Source organism: Zingiber officinale, chromosome 2B (assembly GCF_018446385.1).
Source record: "Zingiber officinale cultivar Zhangliang chromosome 2B, Zo_v1.1, whole genome shotgun sequence".
NCBI lineage: Eukaryota > Viridiplantae > Streptophyta > Magnoliopsida > Zingiberales > Zingiberaceae > Zingiber > Zingiber officinale.
In genome coordinates, this window is record NC_055989.1 from 76,295,046 (window position 1) to 76,320,425 (window position 25,380).

At 40.7% G+C, this 25,380-nt stretch overlaps 1 protein-coding gene across 2 annotated transcripts; it reads left to right on the plus strand.

Moving 5' to 3' along the window:
- Positions 1-360: 360 nt before the first annotated feature.
- LOC122049201 (probable trehalose-phosphate phosphatase F) lies at positions 361-7,970 on the plus strand. 2 transcript variants are annotated; one of them, XM_042610625.1, is made up of 12 exons: positions 361-467; positions 540-853; positions 935-1,023; positions 1,117-1,257; positions 1,377-1,448; positions 1,541-1,669; positions 6,655-6,711; positions 6,808-6,909; positions 7,030-7,107; positions 7,347-7,487; positions 7,554-7,646; positions 7,723-7,970. In XM_042610625.1, exons 2-12 carry the CDS (start codon positions 727-729, stop codon positions 7,804-7,806), a joined length of 1,113 nt encoding a protein of 370 aa, XP_042466559.1. In that variant the 5' UTR covers positions 361-467; positions 540-726; the 3' UTR covers positions 7,807-7,970. The 2 variants fall into 2 exon arrangements, with proteins under 2 accessions (XP_042466559.1, XP_042466558.1); XM_042610624.1 differs by having other exon boundaries at positions 540-1,023.
- Positions 7,971-25,380: the final 17,410 nt, after the last annotated feature.

Here is a 25,380-nt window from a genome sequence, read left to right on the forward strand (position 1 = left end):
CACCTATCAGCAACCCCTGGTCCAGGAGCGGACCAGGAGTTGCGGTCCAGAGGATCTCGGCTGGAAATGCATGGACAGTGAAATTAACACAATTGCTTTGGCACTCTTAACGTCTTAATTAGGTGATTAGCAGGTGAATTTCGTCTCTTTGTAGCATCACTTAAATGAATTTATGTGATTTACTTCTTGTTACATTTAAAGTTTTAAAATAATTTTTATGATGTCAATTTCCAACAGAACTGTAAATAAATATTTACTAGACGTTGGTATTCTTTTTGCTTTTCCCCATGTTCAAAAAGCTCAGAACTGGACTTAATCAGAATCAAATATTGAATTAAATCATTGCTTATTTAGGTTCTGCTCAGTTCATGTGCTTCAAGCTGTGAAGATTTGATTCTTCTAAAGGGCATACAAGCTCAAATGATTGACTGACTCGTGTAATGCTTTATAGGTTTTGCAATGATAAGGTATATATACCATCTAAATTAAGTTTTCTCTAAGTCTGTTTTCCTCTTTTTTTCTGACTACTACCATCTTAGTCCTCAGTTGGCATCCGCTTGATGGGCTGCATGCACTTATCAACTGACAAGAACACATTGAAGAGGTGGTTTTTCATTGATAAACGGGTTGGATAATACTTGGGAAAAAGTAAGAGAAAGTCAGATTAATAGACTAAGAATCAGTTTGATATATACTACTTTTGGGCAAAACTTTGTTGGTGAATCAATGGATTTGAAGTCAAACCATAGTTCACCTGTCTTGACTGATCCTGCACCTTTGAGCAAGTCAAGACTGGGCTTGCCCTCTAACATTACACCATGTTCGCCGGCAGCATTGCTTTACTCATCCTCTGGTTTGTATCTAACAATACCTGAAATACTAAATGGTAAACATGATGATGTCCTTGTTAATGGTTGGCTGGACTCAATGATAGCATCTTCACCTCCTCGCAAGAAGTTGAACAAGGATATCATCTCTGAATCTCAAGTGGATGATAATGATGCTGCTTATCAAACCTGGATTGTGGGTTCACTGATATTAAAATTCATAATTTAAATTAATTTTCAAGAAAACATTTTACCTAACCTTTATTTATGTATGTATGCAATCTTGCAGATAAATTATCCATCTTCTTTAAATTCATTTCACCTAATCACAAATGATGCTAAATGCAAGATGATTGCATTGTTTTTGGACTATGATGGGACTCTTTCGCCAATTGTCGATAATCCTGACCTTGCATTCATGTCGAGTGCAGTAAGTTGGCTTACTTGTTCATGTCTGCGCATTGTTGTAGAATAGATATAGTAATCCTTGACTCTTTTTTTTCTGTTTCAATTTCTTATTTTTCTTTCTGATCATGTAATTTATTTCAGATGCGTGCTGCTGTAAAAGAAGCTGCTAATTATTTCCCCACTGCAATAATCAGTGGCAGGTCTTGTGACAAGGTATATAGCTTGTCGACATTGGTCATTAGCACAAGGATTTAGGAATAATTATATGATGTTGATTAATTAATTGAAAATTGCAATTTCATCAGGTGCATGAATTTGTGAAGTTATCCGAGCTGTATTATGCTGGCAGTCATGGTATGGATATAATGAGCCCAATCAGAGTATCTGAATCTTTTGGTGACCATCCTGATTGCATTAAGACAACTGACAGAAAGGTACTAAATAACATCTGGTAGTTGAAGATTTATATATCATAGTTCTTCGTACTTGCATCTGTTTTGCCATTTTTTTATTGTGAAAGATGAAACTAAATTCTAGATGAAGCGTTAAAGAATATCATGTTAGGACCCTTGGCGGCCGGCTAGAGGGGCGTGAATAGCCCCTGCACAAAAAATAAAACAAAAAGAACTTTTCTTGCCTTATAACTTAATATAACACTGCATAAAAGAATAAAGAAACTGAAAAGAAAGAGGCACAGTGAATTACTTGGTTACAACCGGGGAGGTTGTTAATCCAAGGAGAAAAAACGCACTAAAAAATCTCCTCTAGGCGGAGAAGCCTCTTACAGCATTCAAAGCTCACAAAACAAAGCTAAACAAGAACTAGGAAGTGCACAAGTGTTATTTCAAACTATTCTGCGTTGTACTTTAGCTTTGGGAGCAGGGCTGCTTAAATAGCCCTGCTCGAGGTGCCGGGAAGGGTTCTAGGCGCCTGGAGTGGGATAGAACTCTATCCCCGATGCAATGGTCAAAGGTCACGTCGAAATTGATAAAACTTGGGTTCCAGGCGCCCCGGACTGCTCCAGGCTCCCGGAATGGTTCCAGGCGCCCCAAAGGGGAAAGTCAACATTTTGTTGACTTTCTCTCCGGGCCTCCAGTTTCAACTCCGCATGCTTCGGTCCGGGTCTTCCGCTCCAGTTTCACTCGTTTGGGTGATTTCAGCCATTCGGAATAGGGCTCACCCGAACCCAACTTCCGGCCTTCTCAAGCAAGCTTCAGCTTCGACTTCTCATCCCTCGGAAACGTCGCACGCCTCCTTCTCGTCCGCCCATGTATTCTTCCGCAACACCTCATCCCTCAGACGCACTGAACGCGTTGGCTCTCTCCTGTGTCGTCCTTCTCGCTAGTTGTGTCTTTTGCTTGACATTCTGTGCTCCTAAGTTTTTACACACTTAGACACAGGATTAAATACAACGGGACCTAACCTAACTTGTTTGATCACATCAAAACAACCTTGGGGTATCAATAATCTCCCCCTTTTTGATGTGAGCAACCCAAGTTAAGTTAGGGTAAACCAACATAAAGTTAAAGTAATAAATTTGTAATTAAAGTGCAAAAATTTTAAAATGTTAAACTAACTCCCCTAGACATAATGTTCCCTTCTCCTCCTTTGATCACATAAAAAATGGGGTACCAAAAGAAATCTAAGGGTAAATTTTTCAAAAAATAGGAAAGTTTTTAGTTAAAAAAATCTTATTTCCAACATTTTGGAAAACTTATCAAGTCTTTGAAAATTTTGAAAAATAATTTTGATAGCACTTAAAAATTGCAATAATTTTAGAAAAAAATTTCTTAGTAAAAAATATTTTTGATATCACCAAAAAAACATCAATAATTTCCTAAGTTTGCAAAAACTAATTATGTAGAAATAATTTTGGTAAAGTAAATCTGATACTTCCAAAAAAACCTTTAAGTCTTTAAAAAAATTTCAAAGTTAAAAACACCAGAAAAAAAGTTTGAGTAACTATTTAAAGCATTATTTAATTACAATTATATACTTTATCAGTTAGTCAATTAAACATTTTATTTCATTAATTGGCTTCCAGGCTATGGCTAGGCACTAAGCCTTCTTGGTTATTGGAGCAACAACCACTTTTTAGATAAAGCCTCTTAAGAAAATTCAAACATTTAATTTTCTCGCTGAAAGCGCTAAGTCTAATTAAAGTCCAATTCAGACAAGACTTTGGAACCCAATATAGGTTACAGCCAACTGGGTTAATTAAAAATCTCTTAGGAATGTATTTCTGAGAAATTTTCCTAAATTGTCCCTTATGGTAATTAAAATATCAGTTTAAATTATTATATTTCCTAATATTTTGATTTTTAACATTTAAGCATGCACAATTTTTCAAGTCTCCTACTTGTATTTTCAATTCATCATTTTCTAATTTTAATTTTTCAAAATCTTCTAATAGGCAAGATTTGGCTAGAATTAACTTTAATTCTTTATTTTCTTTTTCTAGTTTGCAACAATTTTTAGATAATAATTTAACAAATTTAAATAACTTATCGGGAGGAAGAGATCGTACCTGACTTATCTTGTCGATCTCGTTATCCATAACTCCCCCTGAACTGCTGCTCTCTTCCGATGTTGCTCCCCCTTCATCGATACTCTCGATACTCATTTCGGACAAGCTTGCTTCGTTTTCGTCTTCTTGATGACTTGCCATTAACGCAAGTCCAGCAACAGCTTCAACTTCTAATTCGAACGATGTTTTGTCCCACGTCGCCTTTAGCGTCTTGTACTTGTTCGATTGGACAAGCTTCTTGTTCTTTCCTTTGTCCTTGTCCTTGATCTTTAACTTAGGGCAGTTATCTTTAATATACCCTTCTTCATTGCGGTGGTAGCATCTGATTGTTCTTTTCTTTCTACCCTGCAGATGGTCAGTTTTTCTAGATTTAAATAATTTTTTAAATTGTCTTACCATCATTATCGTTTCTTCGTCGTCAAGAGAGGATTCTGAATCTTGTTCGTCCATCGTTGCCTTAAAGGCAACGTTGTGCTTCGGCTCCTTCTTCGGATCTACACATTTCGTTTCATGGACTTCAAATGTTGAAAACATTTCTTCTAAGATAACAGATTCTAAATCTTTAGATATATAGTAAGCATCTGCTAATGATGTCCACTCTGTAGTTATAGGAAATGCATCAAGTGCGTACCCTAGCGAATCTTGGTTGCTTACCTTTTCTCTGAGATTCATGAGTCCGGTGATGATTTCCTTCATTCTCGAATGAAGATATGCAACGATTTCTTCTACTTCCAATTTGATGTTACTTAATTGGTTCCTTAGCAGATCCCGTCTTACGAGCTTGGCTTCGGACATCCCTTCATGTAACTCAAGGAACTTCTCCCAAAATTCCTTTGTTGAGTCGTAGGCGCCAAACCGATTGACTTCTTGTGGCGGAAGGACGCTCAGCAGATGAAACTCTGCTTTGCCGTTTGCCATGTAGTTAGCCTGCTCTTTTTCGTCCACTGGTATTCTTCCTTTCCTTTGGGCGCTACAAAATCGAACTTCATTATTAAAAGCAATTCAAAATCAGTTTTAAAGAATACTTGCATTTTTTTCCCAACTCGTGAACTCCCCCTCGAATTTCGATGGGTATATACTCGGTCTGACCATCGATTCGGTGCTTCGATCAGCGGTTAATCCTCTTGAAGCGTCCTGGCTCTGATACCACTTGTTAGGACCCTTGACGGCCGGCTAGAGGGGGTTGAATAACCCCTACACAAAAACAAAACAAAAAGAATTTTTCTCGGCTTATAACTTAGTATAATACTTGCATAAAAGAGTAAAGAAACTGAAAAGAAAGAGGCACAGCGAATTACTTGGTTACAACCGGGGAGGTTGTTAATCCAAGGCAAAAAAAGTGTAGTAAAAATCTCCTCTGGGCGGAGAAGCCTCTTACAGCATTCAAAGCTCACAAAACAAAGCTAATCAAGAACTAGAAAGTGCACAAGTGTTGTTTCAAACTATTCTGCGTTGTACTTTAGCTTTGGGAGCAGGGTTGCTTATATAGTCCTACTCGGGGCACCTGGAAAGATTCCAGGCACCTGGAGTGGGATAGAACTCTATTCCCGACGCAACGGTAAAAGGCCAGGTTGAAATTGATAAAACTTGGGTTTCGAGCGCCCCGGACTGCTCCGGACACCTCGGACTGCTCCGGACGGCCCGGACTGCTCAGAGCGCCCCGGAATGGTTCCGGGCACCCCGAAGGGGAAAGCCAACATTTTGTTGACTTTCTCTCCGGGCCTCCATCTTCGGCTTCGCTTGCTTCGGTCCAAGTCTTTTGCTCCGGCTCCGCTCGCTTGGGTGATTTCGGCCATCCGGAATAGGGCTCACTCGAACCCAACTTCCGGCATTCTCGAGCAAGCTTCCGCTCCGACTTCTCGTCCCTCGGAAACGTCACGCGCCTCCTTCTAGTCCGCCCGCGTACTCTTCCACAGCACCTCGTCCCTCAGACTCACCGAGTCCGTCGACTCTCTCCTGTGTCATCCTTCTCGCTAGCTGCGTCTTTTGCTCGACATCCTGTGCTCTTAAGTTCCTGCACACTTAGACACGGGATTAAACACAACAGGACCTAATCTAATTTGTTTGATCACATCAAAATAACGTTAAGGTACCAACATATCATTCCATGTTAGAGTTTTGATGTCTGGTTAAAAACGTTTGGTGATAGGATCATGAGTTGCTGTAGCCGGTATACTTCAATCAGTAAAAAGATATAAAAATGTTATATAAACCTGGAGTAATGATTATTAACTAATACTTCTAAACCATCTGTGCTTGTAATTGATTTCAACATATTCATAAATATATTCTAATTAACCACTGTAAGATGAAACTAGATTACAAGAATAACTAAGGTAAGGGATCTGGATACATTTTTATTCATCTGACTCTAATATCCTCCTTTTATGACTGTTGGTGCTTTAATTAGTGCATCTGTTCTTCTTTCCTCTCTTTGTGGTGTTTTATTTCCTCCCACGACTAGCAAACAGAAGAAGAATGAAACATCTCCTTGATTGATAATACCGATGGCACTTTTCGTTCCCTCTTTTTTTTTTTTTTTTTTTTATCTCTTTACTGTGATAAAATACGGATCGCCACTTGAAAGCATGATTCTTATGCCAATAAAATATGAAAGTAGAATTTATCTCCCCGACAACTGAAAGTCAAAATCTTGTTATGCTTGTCAAATTTTCAATGAAACACTATAAATATTCTAAAAAAGTAGTTTTTAAAGGAAAAAATCTTGACATATTTAAATTTATTAAAAGTGAATTTCTGATAAATCTTTGTTTACCTTTCCAATTTCTAATTATTGTATTTTTCGAAAACTGTAAAGGAAAATAAATAAGTGAAGGTGTTGTGCTTCTATTATCATGCCTATTTCTTTTGCTAATAAGTGATCGATAACAGGGTAAAGAAGTACATCTCTTCCAGCCTGCTCGTGAGTTTCTACCAATGATCAATGAGGTAGGTTCTTCATTTATTCTTATTAACTCTTTCTAACACCTTTCACTTTATCCAACTTTATTCAAAATTTCCTTAATGGTGCGCTCATAATCACAGGTTTATAAATCCCTCATTGAGATCACTAATAATATCGTAGGTGTCAAAGTAGAGAATAATAAGTTTTGTGTCTCTGTACATTACCGCAATGTTGATAAAAAGGTACATGGATTTTTTTAAAAAATAATATCAACTACTAAAACAATGCTTTCATTCATAGAAGAACCATTTCTTTTGTAACTTTTGTTGTCTAACATAATGGAATAAGGATTTGCATTTCAGATGTGGGATCAAGTTGGATGTTGCGTTTTCGGCTTGCTAAAGGGTTTTCCTCGCTTGCGTGTTACCCATGGACGGAAGGTAAACCCCAAGGAGATGAGTCGATAATTCATAGCTCTTTATGCTTAAACCTACTAGTGTGTTTGCCTCTTCTTGCTGCAAAAGGTTGGAACCGCCAACCCAGCGGCCCCCTCAACCCGGCCCCACAAGTATGAGAGGGAGTAAATCACGGTGAATACGGGCCCAGCTATGACATGGTGGTCTCAGGTTTTTAGCACTACAGCTTAGCCAACGCGTGTGTTTGCCTCTTCTTGGTACAGGTTTTAGAGGTCCGTCCTGTGATCGACTGGAACAAGGGTAAAGCCGTTCAGTTTCTGCTCGAATCACTACAGCTTAGCCAACGCGACGACGTGCTCCCAATTTACATTGGAGATGATCGTACCGATGAAGATGCATTCAAGGTATATAAAAGTTAACACATTTGATGAAAATAAACTCAAGTAATGCATTCAAAGAACTTTTTTCAGGTCCTGAGGGAGAGTAGCCGTGGATTCGGCATCCTAGTTTCGAATGTGCCAAAGGAAACTAATGCCTCCTACTCCCTTAGAGACCCATCCGAGGTAAGTCCCGAATCGACTTTTAAGTTATTTACGTGAGTTTTCGATGTGAGACCCGACAAAATGTTCCCATTTGCAGGTACAAGAGTTTCTCAAGTCTCTTGTGAGATGGAAGAAGTTCACAACATCACAAACTGAAGATATTGCAACAATAAAGATTTGATTGAAAGCATAGATAATAATCTGGCCTATAAAGTAGTAGCAAGTGAGCCAGAAATTTCGTTTTTGTATTTTTTTTTTATTGTTTTTCAAGTCGAAGGACCATGTCTCTTTCATTTGTAATCTGTTTATGGTTGTCACTTGACTCCCTGTACCTTTTGAAGTTATCTAAACCGCCCTTACGAATAAGTTTTTTTTTAGGTTTGAGCCTCTTTGTGTGGCAATATCTACCTCATTTAGCTTTCCATGGATTAAAGTATTTTGGGTTGAACATGAAAAATGCTTGATTGAATAATTCTTAATTTCTTTTTATTTAAAGATATTGATAATTTGAAACTTGGAGGAATTTTATGGATTTTAAAGATCCAAGAATAGACATAAATGAATGGTCTTCTCATTTTCGTAAGAGATTATCACAAAATGAATTAAATGAATAATTTATTAAATTAAATTAATAAATTTGTGATCAGATTTGAAACTAGGTTGGGAAGGAATAACACTTCAGCCCTATGGAAGGCGTCTTCCACATCTTATAAAAGTGTCTCTCGATCCAACATTCTTCACCAACTTTTCTACAAGCTTCTACGCGTCTGTTTAAAGTTCTAACCGCTTTGATTTCCTGTTGTTGCTCCGCTACGACGTTGCTACGTCCGACTACTATTGAGGAGCTGCTCGATACTTAGCCTAAGCTAATCATCTTCGAAAGTGTTGGGTAACAAAGTTAAATATTGTACTTTCTTTTTGCAAAAAGAAAAGTGTAGCGCGTTACACTTGTTCCAATTCTTTTTGTACTTGATCCTCTCTTTCGACGATTTTGGAAGAGGTATTTAGTGAATTACTCATCGATAGGTTCGTGGGACTTGGGCCTTGGAATAGGAGTCGTCAAAGGCTCCGAACTAAGGAAAATCAACCAAGTCGTGTTCTCATGTTTTCTATTTGTGTGTTTAAATCTTCCGCTGCATATACTTTGATTTCAAAATCAAAAAATAAAGTTTTTTAAAAACCATGTGATTCACCTCTCTCTCACGTGCGTCTAGATCCAATAAGTGGTATCATAGCAGGTTCTGCTATGAATTTGTGCAACCACCAATCAAGCCGGGGGAATTATTTTTCTTTTCAGATTTTGATTTTTTATATCTTATTTGAATTGGTAAAATTTATCTCTTCAGATAATTATTTCTCCTTCGATTTTTATCAAAGTTAGTACAACACCATTCAAGTCGTCGACATTTTTTTCTTAAGCACTACCAATCTAAGACCAAATTTTGGTACCTCTTTCTAGTTTTCTATTTCAGCAATCAATAGCCCAACTTGAGGAATTCAGCACCACTCGTCCCCCTCTTTTCAATGGAAATGACTTTCCGTTTTGGAAGAAGAGAATGGAGGTTAACTTGAAGATGGACATCAAGCAATGGTTCACCATCTGATGAGGGTACCAGACGTCTATAGACGAAGCAACTAAAGTACCACTCAATCCAGAAAGATGGAGTTCAAAAGATAAGAAGAAAGCCCAAATTGACTCAAAAACATTGAACACGATCCAATGCGGACTCACGAAAGAAGAACTCAACCAAGTCGGCCCGCACGAGAACACAAAGGAGCTATGGGATAAACTCATCGAATTACATAAAGGAACTAACGATGCCAAGGTAATTAAACAAGACCTACTTCTAAATTCATTATTTAATATTAAAATACAGGATAGAGAAACCGCAAGCCAACTACACGCGAGGATCAAGAACATTCTCAATGGCTTGTGCATGATCGGGCATCAACTCAAGAACTACGACCTTATCAAGTACGCTCTAAACTCGTTCCCTCGACCTTCACTATGGGCATCGATCGTAGATTCCAATAAAGTTTTGAGGAACATTTCAAAATTAAAACTAGATGAATTGTTTTATGAATTAGAGCTGCACGAACAAACTAACTCCACAAAGGTCGAGAAAGGAATTACATTTCTTGCAAGGACTTCGAAGGGAGTCAAACCTGAAATGAAAATTGAGTCCTAATCAGAATCAGATGAAGAAGAGCAGCTAGTGAACATGGTAAGGAATATGTTCACTAGACGCAAGAGAAACTTCACCAAACGCGACATTGAGAAGATCTCTATGTCTGCATCCAACAACTCAAAGGCAAACATCACGTGTTATGGCTGCAACAAGAAGGGGCACTTCAAACATGAATGCTCGAACGAAGACAAGATCAAGAAGACAAAGCAAAAGAAAGCACTAAAGACGACTTGAGACGAGTCTTCATCGGATAGATCAAAAGCTGATGAACCAAAGCAAACAAGCTACCTCACGTTGATGGCAACCGGAAGTGAAATGGACCTAGAAGATGAGTCTGAATATGAGTCGAGCAACAGATCCGCATCCAGTTCAAATGAACCAACTAGAGTAACATTTAATTATACTATAAAATTTTTTAAAATTATTTTCTACTTAAACAAGAAATTAACAAAAACTAGGGAACACACTAAACTCCTCCTTAAGGAAAATAACATCCTTAAGGAACAACTGAACTTAATTTTCTTAGCTGACCAAGTTCAAGATAGAAATTCAACTCAAGCTGCAAATCTTGGGAAAGAAAATTCTGTCTTGAAAAGTCAAGTTGAAGAATTAAAAGAATAGTTAGAAAAGTTTACCTCAAGATCCAAGTATCTAAACATGATACTTGGATCCCAAAGAGCCGTGTACAATAATCCAGAGTTGGATACAAGTCTAACTCTACATCTAAATCATTTCTAACCCTAACTTAACATAAAAAATTAACTAAAGCATGAGTTTTGAAAGTGTGTCTAACCACACAAGTAGAACTTAATCAATACTATGTATCAAAAAATAAAATACACTACCTAAATCAAAATAAACCAAATAACTTAACCTTAATCTCAAAAATTAAACCTTTAAAACTAAATTCAAACCTAAAGGATAAAATAAAATCAAATAAATCAAAAACTAAACCTAAATCAAATAAATACAAAATTAATCTAAACTCAAACTATAAGCAAGTCTATTATAATTATCAAGCAAATCGACACAAACCTAAAACTTAAATCTAAAGCTCAATAATTCAGGAGGAGACTCCAAATTAGTTGGCACCTCCAAATAATAGTTTATCAGGCTCGGTAATTAGGATTAGGTTAAATATGGATAAAAGTTTAACTTGATAAACGGTATTGAAAAAGTTTTGGATGATAGTAGGTTATGGAAGCTCTGTCTATGCATGTTTAAGAAGATATGGCTTCGACCTGATGCATTTGACTTAGTGGAACTAACTGAAACTACCACTTACTAATCTTAACTGGTTAGACCAAATGTTTGTATTAAGTTCAGTAGATAGGACTATTTGAAAATCTTCGAAGCCATGGTTACTCTAATGATGTCCAGGTGACTCAACATAGCTTAGATGTTTTTTCAAAGAATGTCTATTTATTAAACTCAAAGCTAAACTTAAATCTAACACAAGTTAAACCAAACCTTAAAATTCAACTTAACTCATCTTACAAAATTATAAGATTTCCTGATTGAAAATATAAATCGGATGAGATAAATAAGGAATAAATTAAATTAAATTTAAATTAATTAAATTCAAATTAAAATTAATTGAAATAAAATAAAATCTAAACCTAATTTAAAACTTAAAATCACATTTAAACTTAACTTGAACTAGAATTCATTTAAAAAAAAAAAAGAGTCGACACCGAAGGCACCTTTGATATAATCGGAGGCACCCTCGGATGGGTGGAAAAATTCCCGCCCCAACCAACTGAAGGCGCCTTCAGTCGGTTGAAGGTGCTCTCCATAACACATGGAAGGCACCTTCCTTCGGGCTGAAGCCACCTTCAGCCCGATTTTTTACAACGAACAGAGGCTTTGCTCTATTCGCATTTGTGTTCACAACAAGGCGCCTTCTAACCAACTTTTCCACCATTTTCTTCCCTTTTTCTCTCCAGAACTCCAATAATGCCTCCTCAGTACACTCTAACTCAATTTATCTAGTAGTTTTTGCCTATTTGTATATTTTTTTTGTGAATGTTTGCATGTATAAACTACTTTAGGAAATGACGAAATGTTATTCCTTCCCAACCTAGTTCGAGCAGTATCTCCTCTGCCAATGCTAGATTTCTCACTGAACAATTTAGGCTAGATTTCCTAGAGCATTCATATATTGCATTAAAATCTAGGTTTCTGAGTAGGTTATTTTTTCATCCAATACTGTACCCCTATTTAGAGATTATAAACTATTATCAGTTAGATAAGTTAGTTTACTATAGTCACTCAGTAAACTTAGACTTATGTACCTAGTTTTATAATAACCTAGTTAAGATTGATGACCTAACATACTCCACCAGAATAGGTGGCAAGGACTTTAGGTTCTCACTCATTCTATTGTATGATACCTTAAGATTTAGGAGGTCTGCATGTCCATTTTTGTGTTACTCTAGTAGGAATTTATCATTTGGCAAATCCTATTCCCATATTATATTGGATACTATCTATATGTATTTTTTGGATGAGGGAGTACCCACAGTGATTGACTTTAGGTCTATTTGATTGAGTCGCACGTGAGAGGGGGGAGGTGAATCACGTGGTTTTGAAAGCTTATTCTTTTTGAATTTTAAAAGATAAGTACGCAGCGGAAAACTAAGAAGGTGAAGAAAAAAACAAGCAGCCAGAATACGAACGCAAACGATTTTACTTGGTTCGAAACCTTCGGTGACTCCTACTCTAAGACCCAAGTCCCGTGGACTTATCAATGAGTAATCCACTAAAATACCTCTTCTGGTACCTCCTAAAGAGGGAATTGAGTACAAGGAATTTAGGTACAAGTACAACACACTGTACTTGTCCTTTTGCAGTAAATAAGTACAAAAATTAAAGTTACCAAACACTTTTTAGAAGATGGTTAGCTCAAGCTCAGTATTTGGGCAGTTTCTTAGCAGTAGATGAGCATAGCAGCGTTATAGCAGAGTTGTAGTAGGAAGCCGGAGCTTCACCCAGATGCGTAGGAGCTTGTATGTGAGTTATGTTGGAGAAGCTTAGTCGAGACTGCCTTATAAAGGACATGGAAGATGCCTTCCATAAGCATTGAAGGCGCCTTCAATGCGAGAAATTTAATCTCGACTTTCTGCACCTTATCTGCGACAATGTCCAAAGTTTATCCCTTGGAAGGCGCCTTCCATGAACAGTGTGAAGGCGCCTTCCAATGCTTGAAGGCGCATTCGGGTACTGTTCATCCGAAGGCTTTTTCCTCATTTTAACCTGCAAGTTGTGTTAGTCCAAAACTAAAACATCTAACTTGCAAAACAAAGTTAGCATAGTCAAAATAAGAAGTAGTAATTAGCTCATGCCCTCCCAAGACCAGGAACTAGTAAAGGTCTCATATTAGGAATCCAAAATGGGCCTAACCTGGACTGACGCCTACTGTCCCTCAACCGAGACGCGTCCTCTTGGAGTCACTCTCCTCCAGTGACTTACCTTTACTTACCAACTTGCAGTCGATTGACTAGCCTCTTGACCCACTAGGTCTTCATGCCAGTTGTCCGGTCCGCAGACCCAACTGGACTTCTGCCGGTTGTCTGGTCCCACGGACCCAACCAAACTTCCTGCCAGATATCCTATCAACCCGTTGACCTATCTGGACTTTGCACCAACTATTTGATCCCGCGGACCTAGCTGAATTTCAGCCTGGTGTCCAATCCTTCGGACTTGTCAATTCCTGCATACTCGGTAAAGTAAATAGATCACAAAATACCTAACTTAATTCACTTATCATTCATCAAAACTTGAGTTAGATCATTAGTGCAAACTGTACTAATAATCTCTCCCTTTTTGATGCAATGACAACCTAAGTTAAGTTAGAAAAAATATATGACAAATAAAAGATAAAAATAATTTTAAGAGAAGTAACAAAAATGAGATAGTCTTGTTCTCTTGATCATTTTTAGAGTTAAGTCATTCTCTAATTTTTATTTATTTTCTAACTTAAACCCTAACTTTCCCCCTTTGGCATTCATAAAAAAAAATATGAGTATAAAAATGAGTCAACAGATGTTAAAAAAATTACAAAGTAAAGAAATCATGAAGGAAATAAAAATTTTTACAGCACAAAACTACTTTCAGGATCATTGCGGGAGGGAGTTTAGAGAAATTGTTAACTTTGACAAAAGGTTTTATCAATCTTTTCAAAGCTTTTTGAAAACATATGTGAAAGTATTTAAAGTAGTTTACAAAGGACTTGAAAAAATATTTAATTCCTCAAAACATATATTTTGAAAGAGTTTCAAAATTTTTGCAAGGAAGATTTTGAAAGAGTATACTAGATTTTGAAAGTTAGCTTTTGCAAAAGCAACTTTAAAGTTCAGGATATTTTTAAGGTAAGTTTTTAAATATGCTAAAATAGTTTTCAAAATATTTGTATTTATTTTTTACAAGGAAGGGTTTGAAAAGTACTTTGAAAAATAACACTTTCTAGTTAAACAATTTTTAAAGTAAGCTTTTTCAAGAATTTCAGTATAAGGAATTTCAAACTATTTTAGATAAGAATTTTGAGATATTTTCAAAATACTTTAAACAAGAGTTTTGAACTTAGAAATTTTTAAAATATTTTTTTTAAACAAAAAGAATGACTCCATGTAAACAAAAAAAAGAATTTTCAATAGATAAAATTATTATTCAAATATGCTCCTCTTGGATTTGATATTATTTAAAAACAGTAGGCATCTATAAATTGTTCTTAAATGTCAAATTGGTAGTTATCAACTAACTATCAGAAGATAGCAATGTTCACTTGGTTAGTCAAGTTAAGTAATTATATCCAATTAGTATTTAACTAAGATTGGGTTACTTAAGCTGATCACTGTAGTGTTTGGTATTTTTCACTCAGACTTGTATTGATGCACTGATATAAGTATCTTAAGTCCAAGCAATCTGCCTATGCATCTCATGTCGTTCTAGGTTTATGAATTCACAATCAAGGTAAACCTAGTGTATCTGTGAGATGCTTAAGTCCTAGATCTATAGGAGCATGTTTTCTTTGGATTTGACCTAGACTAAGACTAAAATCAATTTTGAAAGTCTAAGGAAATAAGAATTTTAAGAAAATATAAGAAATTTTTTCTAGAAGTTGCAAATTGTTTGAAAAATGTTTTGAAAATAGCAAGCCTAGTCTATGATGTACATTCCTAATTGTCGACGTAAATTACTAAATTCACTTTCAATGAGAGGTTTGGTAAATATGTCGGCTAAGTTTGACTTAGACTCAATGTAATTGAGTTCAATGTCTCCTTTAATTACATGATCCCTGATAAAGTGATATTTAATTTCGATATGTTTGGTTCTTGAATGATGCACTGAATTTTTTGTTAAGTTGATTGAACTAATATTGTCAATTAGTACTTTTGTATTTTTAAGGTTTACATTGTAATCTTTTAGGGTGTGCATCATCCATAATAGTTGTGTAACACACTCTTCTATTGCTATATATTCTGCCTTAGTAGTAGATTGATCCTGTCCGAGAGTTGAGATGATGGATGCTGGGAGAATGTGACGCTCTTGTTGACCGTGCATAGACTCCGAATAAGGCGATCCTGCAACCATAGCAACGTCAGTGCCGAGCCAGGGAGGGGTTCCCGGCGATGGCCCTCCGACGCTCAAGTCAGTCACCGGCAAGGTGGGAGCAAAGAAATAGGCGAATCGAAAGAAGCAGAGTAACAGTAGCTATAGTAATCTTCTCCTACCTCCATCGAAGCTTAGGGCTCCTTATATAAGATTATAGAAGTGTGCGTACATGCTTCTCGAGGTGTGCATGCTTCTTAAAGCTTTCCCTGACATGCCAGGAAAGTGTCTCCGACACCATATCTCAATGACCCGAGCATATCTCTGACATGACAGTGGAAGCTTCCGCCGTACGATCCTCTACCTGACCATGCCGCCAACCATGCCGTCTGTCAGAGGCACGGGTTCCCACAAGGATATTGGTTGATCCTTTTTGTCCATTACTGGGCCGAACGGGATAGTCGCTCTGCCAATCATCAGCCATCCGGGTGATCCTGTGTTTGAGCCGAACGGAGTGCCCGCTCGGCCAACATTCCACTGCCCGAGCTCCGTTGTTGTGCCGAGTGGAGGAGCTATATCTGAGTGTAACTGCTCTGTTGTGATCTCGTTCTGTCGGTTCCTAGGTTCGATGTAAGTCCGAGCGGGATGGCCGCTCGGCGCATGCTTCGAAGTCACATCTTTGAGCGTCGGAAGCTCGGTATGCGACCGAGCTGTGGTAACATCGGGTTGATATCGGCCTGGCTATCCTTCACCCCGATCGGGCAAGTGGGTTGTCCGACCAGCTAGTGATACGGTGGTGTTGATCGCTTAGACTTTGACGTCCACTGTGGCAACGACCCTCTGAGGGGTGGACCCTTATCACCGGATCACATGTCTCCCCCTCAAGTCTAGTCGAAGGAGGCTGTAAGTCCAACTGACTGGACAAAAAGAAGAATGGAGACCGGTTAGCTGATCGGCCATCATATTGGTAGGACTTCGATCGGTTCGCCGAAGAGTGGCAATCGACCCTGAGATCTATCCTTGTAGCCGATTAGCGCTCCAAGTATTAACACTTGGGTTTTCTCCCTTAGTGTCCTCGGACGTGTGCGGTCAATGTTGACATCACCAGAATCTCTTCGGAATTCATACAAACCACCCCTGTTAAGGTCGAGCACGCGCTCACGCCTGATAATGGCGCTCATTAAATGCAAACTAGTGAGGGAATGCCACGTGTCGCTGCCGCAGTCGCCGCATGCCCGAAGCGAAAGGCTCTGACGCGACGTCTAGCGATTTTGAATTCCACGGCTGGATCTGCGTTTTGGATTTTACGCCCTAGATCTGACGGCTTTGCTTGGCCGAGCCGAAGGTTTATAACCTCGCAGAGCCCCCTTCCCCCTTACCTTTGCATTTTGCTCAAGTGTCCGGTGATTCCTGTGCGATCAGTGTTCTGGCGACTTCCCGTCTTCTACGACAACCTTTTCTGCTCTTTCTGTTAGCTCTCTTCGATCTTTTGCAATTCTTTTAGATCCTCGCCTCTTTCCCGTGTTCATTGTGCTTTCTGTCCATCTTTATTTCTATCGAAGTCCTGTTTTCTTGTTTTCCGGCAATGGCCAGCTCTTCTCAGCTGTCTGACCCCGCTCCTGGTCTCTGGTACAATACCATGGAGACCAGATTTGATGCGGGCGATGCTGAGAACCTTAGGAATGTCTTTGATATCCCCTCTGATCATGATATAATCTTGGCCTCCCCATCCGATCGGCTAAATGACCTGCCGACCAGCACTATCTGTCTTTTCTGAAACCAATTTGTGGCCGGTCTTCGATTCTCAATCCACCCCTTCATCATCGAAGTATGTAACTATTTCCGTGTTCCCCTTCCATAACTCATACCAAATTCCTTCCATTTGTTGTGCAGCGTCGTAGTTTTGTTTCGGTTGCATGGCATTCCCCTGACCCCCGTGTGCTTTCCATTGTTTTTACTATCCCAAGCAGTCTGAGCTGGAGACTTTCCTCTTTCAATCGCGGGTTGGGCTGGTCTTTTTTGACAAGATGCCTACTTCCAACAAGCATTGGAAGGAGTATTTTTTTCTTTTTGCGGCTTCCCAAGCGACCCTGCTACCAAACGTGTTGGCAGGTCAACTTGGCCCCTCAGCCCGATCTGAAGAAGTACAAGAGTCGACCGGACTATCTTCATGTAGCGATCATGCTGGCCTGCCAAAAATATGACATTCATAAGCTACTGCTGGAAGGTGTCATGCATGTCTTCGGCCTGAGTCTGATCCGATCTCGACTCCCGCGCAGCTTAGGTAAGAAACTTCTTAGGTTCTTTCCTTTGAGTCAACTGATTTCCTTTTTTCCTTTTGCATCTCAAATCATGATGCGAGCACAGGTGCCCGGCTATAGCAAGCTGAAAGATGTCGAGGTCAAGGCGGTTGCCGCAAAGGAGTTGGCGAGCCGCGACTTAGCGCCGGTCGGCTCCCACGAGGGCACGCCTACTGGGGAGACGTCCGCTGTGGGCGAAGGCACCGCTAACCAAACGGCCAGCATTGAAGCGGCTGGTGACCCCCTCCCAACCCTCAAAGCACAGCCCGCCGCTCGGACTGGAGGCTCCGAGTCTTCTGGTGGTGGAGTGCCCCTTGCTAGCTAGGCGCAAGAGGCGCCGCACGGACAATTCATCCCGCTCCGCCACCTCGGCTGTGGGGGTCACCGAGCGGGTCGACACCTCTTGTCCTGTGACCATCCCATCAACGGCGGAGGTTACTTCATCCGACCGGACCCCGTCTCTAGTCGAGTTGCCACCAGAGACCCTTGCTGCCCAGCCGGTCGCATTTCTGTCGCCGACCCAACGGAGACCATTGCGGTCCAGGATCGATCCTACGTCCACTGCTGCACCTTCCGGTCCAGTGGCCTCCTCCCAGTCGAACTCGAGTGGCCAGCGATCCGTGACGGCGGTCCTCAACCTTTCAACAGAGGACTACCTCGAGCAGTGCACCCCATCTGCATATCCCTGAGCACAAGATTCTGATCCGCAGGCCACTCGCCGACATTTGGGAGGAAGTGAGGGCCCAAGTGGCGATGATGTCACCAAGGGCGCTCGACAACAGCCACCTGCAGATGTCCACTGGGGTACGTATTTCATCAATTCATAATTTACCTCCGATCGACGCTCAACATTTTCCTGTTTATTTGCAGTACTGGGTGGAGAGCGTGGTCATGTGCCAGCGGCTCGCTTTTGTGGAGGACGAGCTGAAGAAGCTCAAGATCTCGAGCGACGCCTCTTCCTCCCAGGAGCCATCGATTGCCGAGTTAAAGGCAGATCTGGAGAAGGCCCAGAAGCTCCTTGAGGCCGAGCAAAAGAAGTTCGCCGATTAGGAAATCAGGCTAGTCCAGCTCGAGGCGCAGGTGAAAAATTATGATAAAAAGATCGAGCTGGCCACGACAAGGAAGAAACGAGTCATCACCGATCTAGAGCTAAAGAACCAGGACACTCGGCGACTTGCATAGAAGCTCAAAGCAGTCGAAGACTTTCTGGTCGTCGAGCGGAGCAGCCGCTCTACTGAGGAGGCTTCTCTTCAAGGGAAGCTCAAACTTGCTAAGGATGCTTTGGAAGCCTCCCGCTCGGCCCTGGGTACATATCAAGAAGGCGAACCGGGCAGGTTTTAAGCACTGAATCAGGCTTACCTTCGCTCAGACCAGTTCACCGACAAGGTTGTCCAGCGGATCGTCTACGTCTTCGAGTTGGCCATCGACGGGATGCTTTAGCAGCTCAAGACGGATGGCCACCTTCCCTCTGAGATGACGGACAACATCATCAATCACTGCAAATTGAACAACTCGATGCCTGATGATATTTTTGATTATATAGAGTGAGATCGAGCGTCCGTCTTGTAAAAGTTTTTGAAGTCTCATTATATGTCTGCCGATCAGCAGTTCTTCTCGTTGATCAATGAATTATCTGCCCGCTCGATGGGCTTCTTTGTTTATTTGTATGTGTGGCACTGATCCTTCCGTTTGGTTATAGTCATCGTCTATTTTTATGATTTATACCCTCTTGGGTTTAAGGTCGATGCTCCACCGTCGATAAAGACATGGGTTTAACGTCGCCGCTCGACAATTTGACGAAGACTTGGGTTTAAGGTTGCCGCTCGACCGTTGGTGGAGACATGGGTTTAACGTCACCGCTCGACGATTTGATGAAGACTCGGGTTTAAGGTCGCCGCTCGACCATTGGTGGAGACATGAGTTTAACATTGCCACTCGACGATTTGACGAAGACTCGGGTTTAAGGTCACCGCTCGACCGTTGGTGGAGACATGAGTTTAACATCGTCGTTTGACGATTTGACGAAGACTTAGGTTTAAGGTCACCGCTCGACCGTTGGTGGAGACATGGGTTTAACGTCGCCGCTCGATGATTTGACGAAGAGTTGGGTTTAAGGTCACCGCTCGACCATTGGTGGAGACATGGGTTTAACGTCGCCGCTCGACGATTTGACGAAGACTCGGGTTTAAGGTCGCCGCTCAACCGTTAGTGGAGACATGGGTTTAACGTCGCCGCTCGACGATTTGACGAAGACCTGGGTTTAAGGTCGCCGCTCGAACGTTGGTGGAGACATGAGTTTAACATCGCCGCTAGACGATTTAACGAAGACTTGAGTTTAAGGTCGCTGCTCAATCGTTGGTGGAGACATGGGTTTAACGTCGCCACTGGACAATTTGATGAAGACTCAGGTTTAAGGTCGCCGCTCGACCGTTGGTGGAGACATGGGTTTAACATCGCTACTCGACGATTTGACGAAGACTCTGGTTTAAGATCGCCGCTCGACCGTTGGTGGAGACATGGGTTTAACGTCACCGCTCGACGATTTATTGTGTCGTTTGACACAGTGTTCGAATTTGAGTTCTTTATTTCTGCCCCTGCATACAAGGAGCACAGGGATATAAAGATACATTGGTTATGACATCGGCGCACCTCTCACTCGGCTCGGTAAGGTTGGAAATGGTTCACGATCCACGACCGCTCCAGTTGTCGTCCACCCTCATCCTCCAAGTAATAGGTGCCCGAGCGAAGCTTTTCCATGACCTTGAAGGGTCCAGCCCACGGAACTTCTAACTTGGTGACGTCACCGACCATTTTTACTTTCTTCCATACCAGATCGCCGACCTAAAACCACCTCGGGATCACCCTCCGATTATAGTTTTGCTTCATCCTCTAGCGGTAGGCCATCAACCGGTCGGCGACTTTTAAGCGAGCTTCATCCACTAAGTCTAGTTCCAGAAGCTTCCACTCGGAGTTGTCCTCGTCGTAGTGTTGTATCCGATCGGATTCGACTCCAATTTCGACGAGGACGACCGCTTTGCCACCATACACCAGGTGGAAAGGAGTTTCCCCGGTCCCTTCCTTAGGAGTCGTGCGGAGCACCCACAGCACGCTGAGGAGCTCATCGACCCAACTGCCTCCCATATGATCGAGCCGAGCGCGCAGAACTCGGAGGATTTCCCGATTAGCGACCTCTGCTTGCTCGTTGCTCTGTGGATAAGCCACGAAAGTGAAGGCCTGTTGGATGTCGTATCCTCCGCACCATTCCCTGAGCCTTTGGCCAGCGAACTGCCTTCCATTGTCTGAGATGAGCCTGCGTGAGATGCCGAACCGATAGATGATATGCTGCCAGATGAACTTCATGACAATCTGTTCAGTTATTCTTGCCAGCGGCTCGGCTTTAACCCATTTGGATAAGTAATCTACTGCGACAAGCAGGAACTTCCGTTGTCCCGCCGCCATAGGGAATGACCCCATGATGTCCATGCCCCACTGGTCGAACGGGCATTAAATTGTGGATGCCTTCATCTCCTTGGTCGGTCGGTGCGAGAGGTTATGATATTTTTGGCAAGAAAGATAGGTAGCCACTGTCCGAGCGGCATCCTCCTAGAGTGTCGGCCAGAAGTATCTAGCCAATAGAATCTTTCTTGGCAGTGAGCGACCGCCCGGGTGTCCTCCGCATGATCCTTGATGTACCTCCCGTAGTATGTAGTCGGCATCCTTCGATCCGACGCATTTAAGAAGAGGCCTAGAGAAGACCTTCTTGTAGAGTTGATCCCTAATCAAGGTGAATTGACCGAACAGGTGAGCCTCCTCCCAATCGGATAGTGTGGCTCTAGACCACAAAAATGTTGGGACCCTTGTGCCCGCTAGAGGGGGGGGGGGGGGGGAGGGAATAGCATTTCGTCACGCTTGCGTCGGTTTGCTTCGTCTTGTTGTTGTGCAGTGGAATACTCGAAGACAAACACTCACAATGCTAACACCTAGGGTTTACTTGGTATCCACCTCAAGATGAGGTGACTAATCTAAGGATCCACACACGATGCTATCTCCACTAATGAACACTCCTTCTCAGTCGCAGCCGGAGGTGGAGAAACCTCGTACAAACTCACACACAACACAAATACAAATACAAGAAGAAACTCTAAGAATATAAGTGAATACACCTTTCTTCTTACTACTTGTTGTTGCCTCTTGAACCTTGGAGATGCTCCCCAAGTGCCTTCAAGAACTGGCGTGAGTGCTGGAGAAATCGCAGTGAGAATCACTGTGAGCTCGCAGGAGAAGATCGCAAAAATTTGGCGAAGAAAATGCTCCGCCCAGGCTTTAAACAGTGCTCCCAATCGATCAAATTCATCCCCAATCGATTGCCACATCAGCACCACTCCATCGCAGTCGTCCATCACCTACATCCTGCACAACGGTCACTTCCCAATCGATCGACCGATCGATTGGGACTTCCTGAATCGATCGCCCAATCGATTCAGAACCCTTTTGTGCTCTCGCATCCACGTGAGAGCTTCTGCTGCCCAATCGATCACCCGATCGATTGGGAAAGTCTCTGTGCTCGCAATTTCACATCTCAATCGATCGGTCAATCGATTAGGCCTTCCCATAATCGCAGTACAGTCCAAATTGATCGACCGATCGATTTAGACCTTGTTCAATCGATCGCCCGATCGATTGAACACTCTGAACTTGACTCAAACTCAAGTCCAAAGTCCCAAACCCAACTTCCGGTCAACTGTGATCTGTTGGGTCTCCATGCCTAGCATTTGGCCACACCTGAACAACCTCGAACTTGCCTTCTAGCCTCCTCCATCAGCCTTGCGTCCCTCAGATATCTTCCCATCCTTCACGCCTTGCCTTCAGGAGCTTCCTTCAGCCTCATTCTAGTTGTTGGGTCTTCCTTGCCAAATCATACCATAACTTACCTTGCCAAGACCACATACTTGGACTTACACCTTTTGCCAAGATTACACTTGGACTTTCCAATTGCCTGGCTCCTCACCAGGATTTTCCAATTACCTGGCTCCTCACCAGGACTTTCTCCTTCCTAGCTCCTCAGTAGGACTTTCCAAATGCCTAACATCTAGTTAGGACTTTCCCAGTCAAGTCTACTGTCAATCTTGACCTACTTGACTTGTATTCTCATCAACCTGGTCAACCCTTTGACCATCTCCATAACCAGACGATTGCTCCAGCAATCTCCTTATATTGTCAAATATCAAAACTCAAATCCCGACTCAAGCTTGACTCAATTCAAGCTTAGTCAAATTGGTCAACCTTGACCTAGGGAAATTGCCCCAACAATCTCCCCCTTTTTAATATTTGACAATACCTCTAAGTTAGGCTAAATCTCATAGCCTTAACCTCCTCTTCATCACAAGGCTAAATCTCATAGCCTTAATTGCTTCTTTACACCAAGGCTAAATCATATAGCCTTAACCTCTTCTTTACACCAAGGCTAAATCTCGTAGCTTTAACCTCTTCTTTATCATAAGGCTAAATCTCATAGTCTTAACCTCTTCTTTATCACAAGGCTAAATCTCATAGCCTTAACCCTTTCATGACAAGGCATGAATGAATGTTTCCTTTATTCTCTCCCTTTCCTAGAGGGCAAACTCCCCCTGCTTGGGATAAAGGCCTAACTTAACCTTCCATTCTCCCCCTTTGTCACACATCAAAACCAAAAAATAAACTCTTCTCCATAAGAGTTAACTCTACGTTGTTTACAACCTCACATGTTGTTAATAACCCCACAATGAAGATCTCATATTCTTCATTGCCGCCAAATCTCCCCCTTGAGCTCTACTTCACTTAACAATGCTCATCCTAGAGCATGCATCAACTTTACAGTGAAACTCTCATTCATTATATTCAATGCTCCCCCTTGAGCAGTAATCTTCTTCTCAATACTCATTCAAGAGCATTTTTCACTTTACCAATGAAGGTCCGATCCCCTTCATTAATCCAATGCTTCCCCTTGAACAGCAACCTACTCCACAATGCTCATCCGGCCTAGCAATGAAGATAACCAATCTTCCATTGTTCCCAATACTCGACCCTAAGTATTATCCATCATGAAGGTTTAACCCCCTTCCACGGTCCTTGAAAATGAATTTTCATGCATTCAAGGAGTAACTCCCCCTAAAGACATGGTCAAACTTCTGTCATTACACCAACAATGACTTGAAGTTCCTAAACAGTTAGGAAAACCAAAACTTGAAGTTTTAAGGTTCAAAATTCAATAATGAAACTAAACCCCCAACCTAAACTTCACCTAAGTTTACCTTAACCAATCCATACTTGCTTTCATCATGAAAGCTCCCTCTAAAAGTATACAAGTGTATTCCAAAGGGTTAGGAATGGTTAATGACCCTTGCAAATCAAAACTTGAAGTTTTGAGGTTCCAAAATTTGAAATTGAAACAAAACTCATCCTAAACTTCACTTTGATTTATTTTAACCAATTCATACCTGTTTTCATCAAGAAAACTCCCCCTAAATGTATACAAATGTATTCCAAGGGATTTGGAATGGTTATTGGAACTTGAAGTGGCTTAATGTGCTGAAATCAAACTTTTCCAGCCATAATCAGACTTTCCAATCGATTGAAGTTGGGACTCAATCAATTGAAGCTACTACAATCGATCCATTGATCGATTCCGCAAGCTACTACTCGCAGAAATTCCCTCTAAATCGATCGGCTAATCAATCCAGCCTGGGTCAATCGATCGGCTAATCGATCCACTGACTCTCTGTTCATGAGAATTAGCTTCCCAATCGATCGACTGATCGATTAAAACCATCCCAATTGATCGGCTAATCGATTGAGTTTCTAATTTTCTGAAATCTAGTTTCAGTAAAATTCAAAAACTCCCCAAAAATTCTACAAAATTACAAAAATAGTGAAAATTCATGTAGATACTCTTTAGGGTATACTCTATCAAGGAAAAATAATTTTCTATGAAAATACTTCCTATTTTTAAAGATTAACACAAATTTAAAAACTCTTGAAAACTTCAATGTTTTCTCCTAGTTTGTGTCTAATTTTTCAATGATGAATACTATCAAAAGATAGTCTTCACCAAGGTTTTCAAAAGCATTTTAAAAACATTTTAAAAACCAAAATCTAACCATGTTCTTTGGGCTCAATGCACATGACTTGTACATTAGCTTTCCCAATGATTGGAAAACACATAACTATGTGTTTTGATGAACCTAAAACTCAACAAGATGCACTAAATCAACATTTTGAGTTTTGTTCACCATCCTAACATCTCACTTATATCTAATGTGTACTAAAATACATACAAGTCACCTTATGATTCTTTGTGAGATGTATATTTGGTTTTGCCCTAAACTAAGGGATCGTGCATATCTACCTAGGCATTTTGATGGTTATGAACATCCATCAAGAATGTTACTTGTTAGTGAATGCCATTGGTCCTTAATTGCAAGGAATTAAACATGATGCATGATATGTTATGACATACATCAAAAAGAAATAATTTTCAAAAGAAAATTTCCTATAACTACATGATGTATGTATGACATGACATGATATTTTTATATTTTTCATAATAGAAATGAATGTGACACATGATGTCATGACATATGATAGGCAATCAATCATGACATTTTTAGCATAAGTAAAATATACCTAGATAATCTATCTAAGTATCCTTAATTCTTAGCTAAACCTTAAAATTAACCT

Bases quoted from the DNA above. Each gene is read 5' to 3' on its own strand.
- LOC122049201 (XM_042610624.1), top strand. From the start codon at position 727: ATGGATTTGAAGTCAAACCATAGTTCACCTGTCTTGACTGATCCTGCA. The intron at 1,258-1,376 runs GTAAGTTGGCTT...AATTTATTTCAG, and splicing joins TTGCATTCATGTCGAGTGCA to ATGCGTGCTGCTGTAAAAGA. The intron at 1,449-1,540 runs GTATATAGCTTG...CAATTTCATCAG, and splicing joins GTGGCAGGTCTTGTGACAAG to GTGCATGAATTTGTGAAGTT.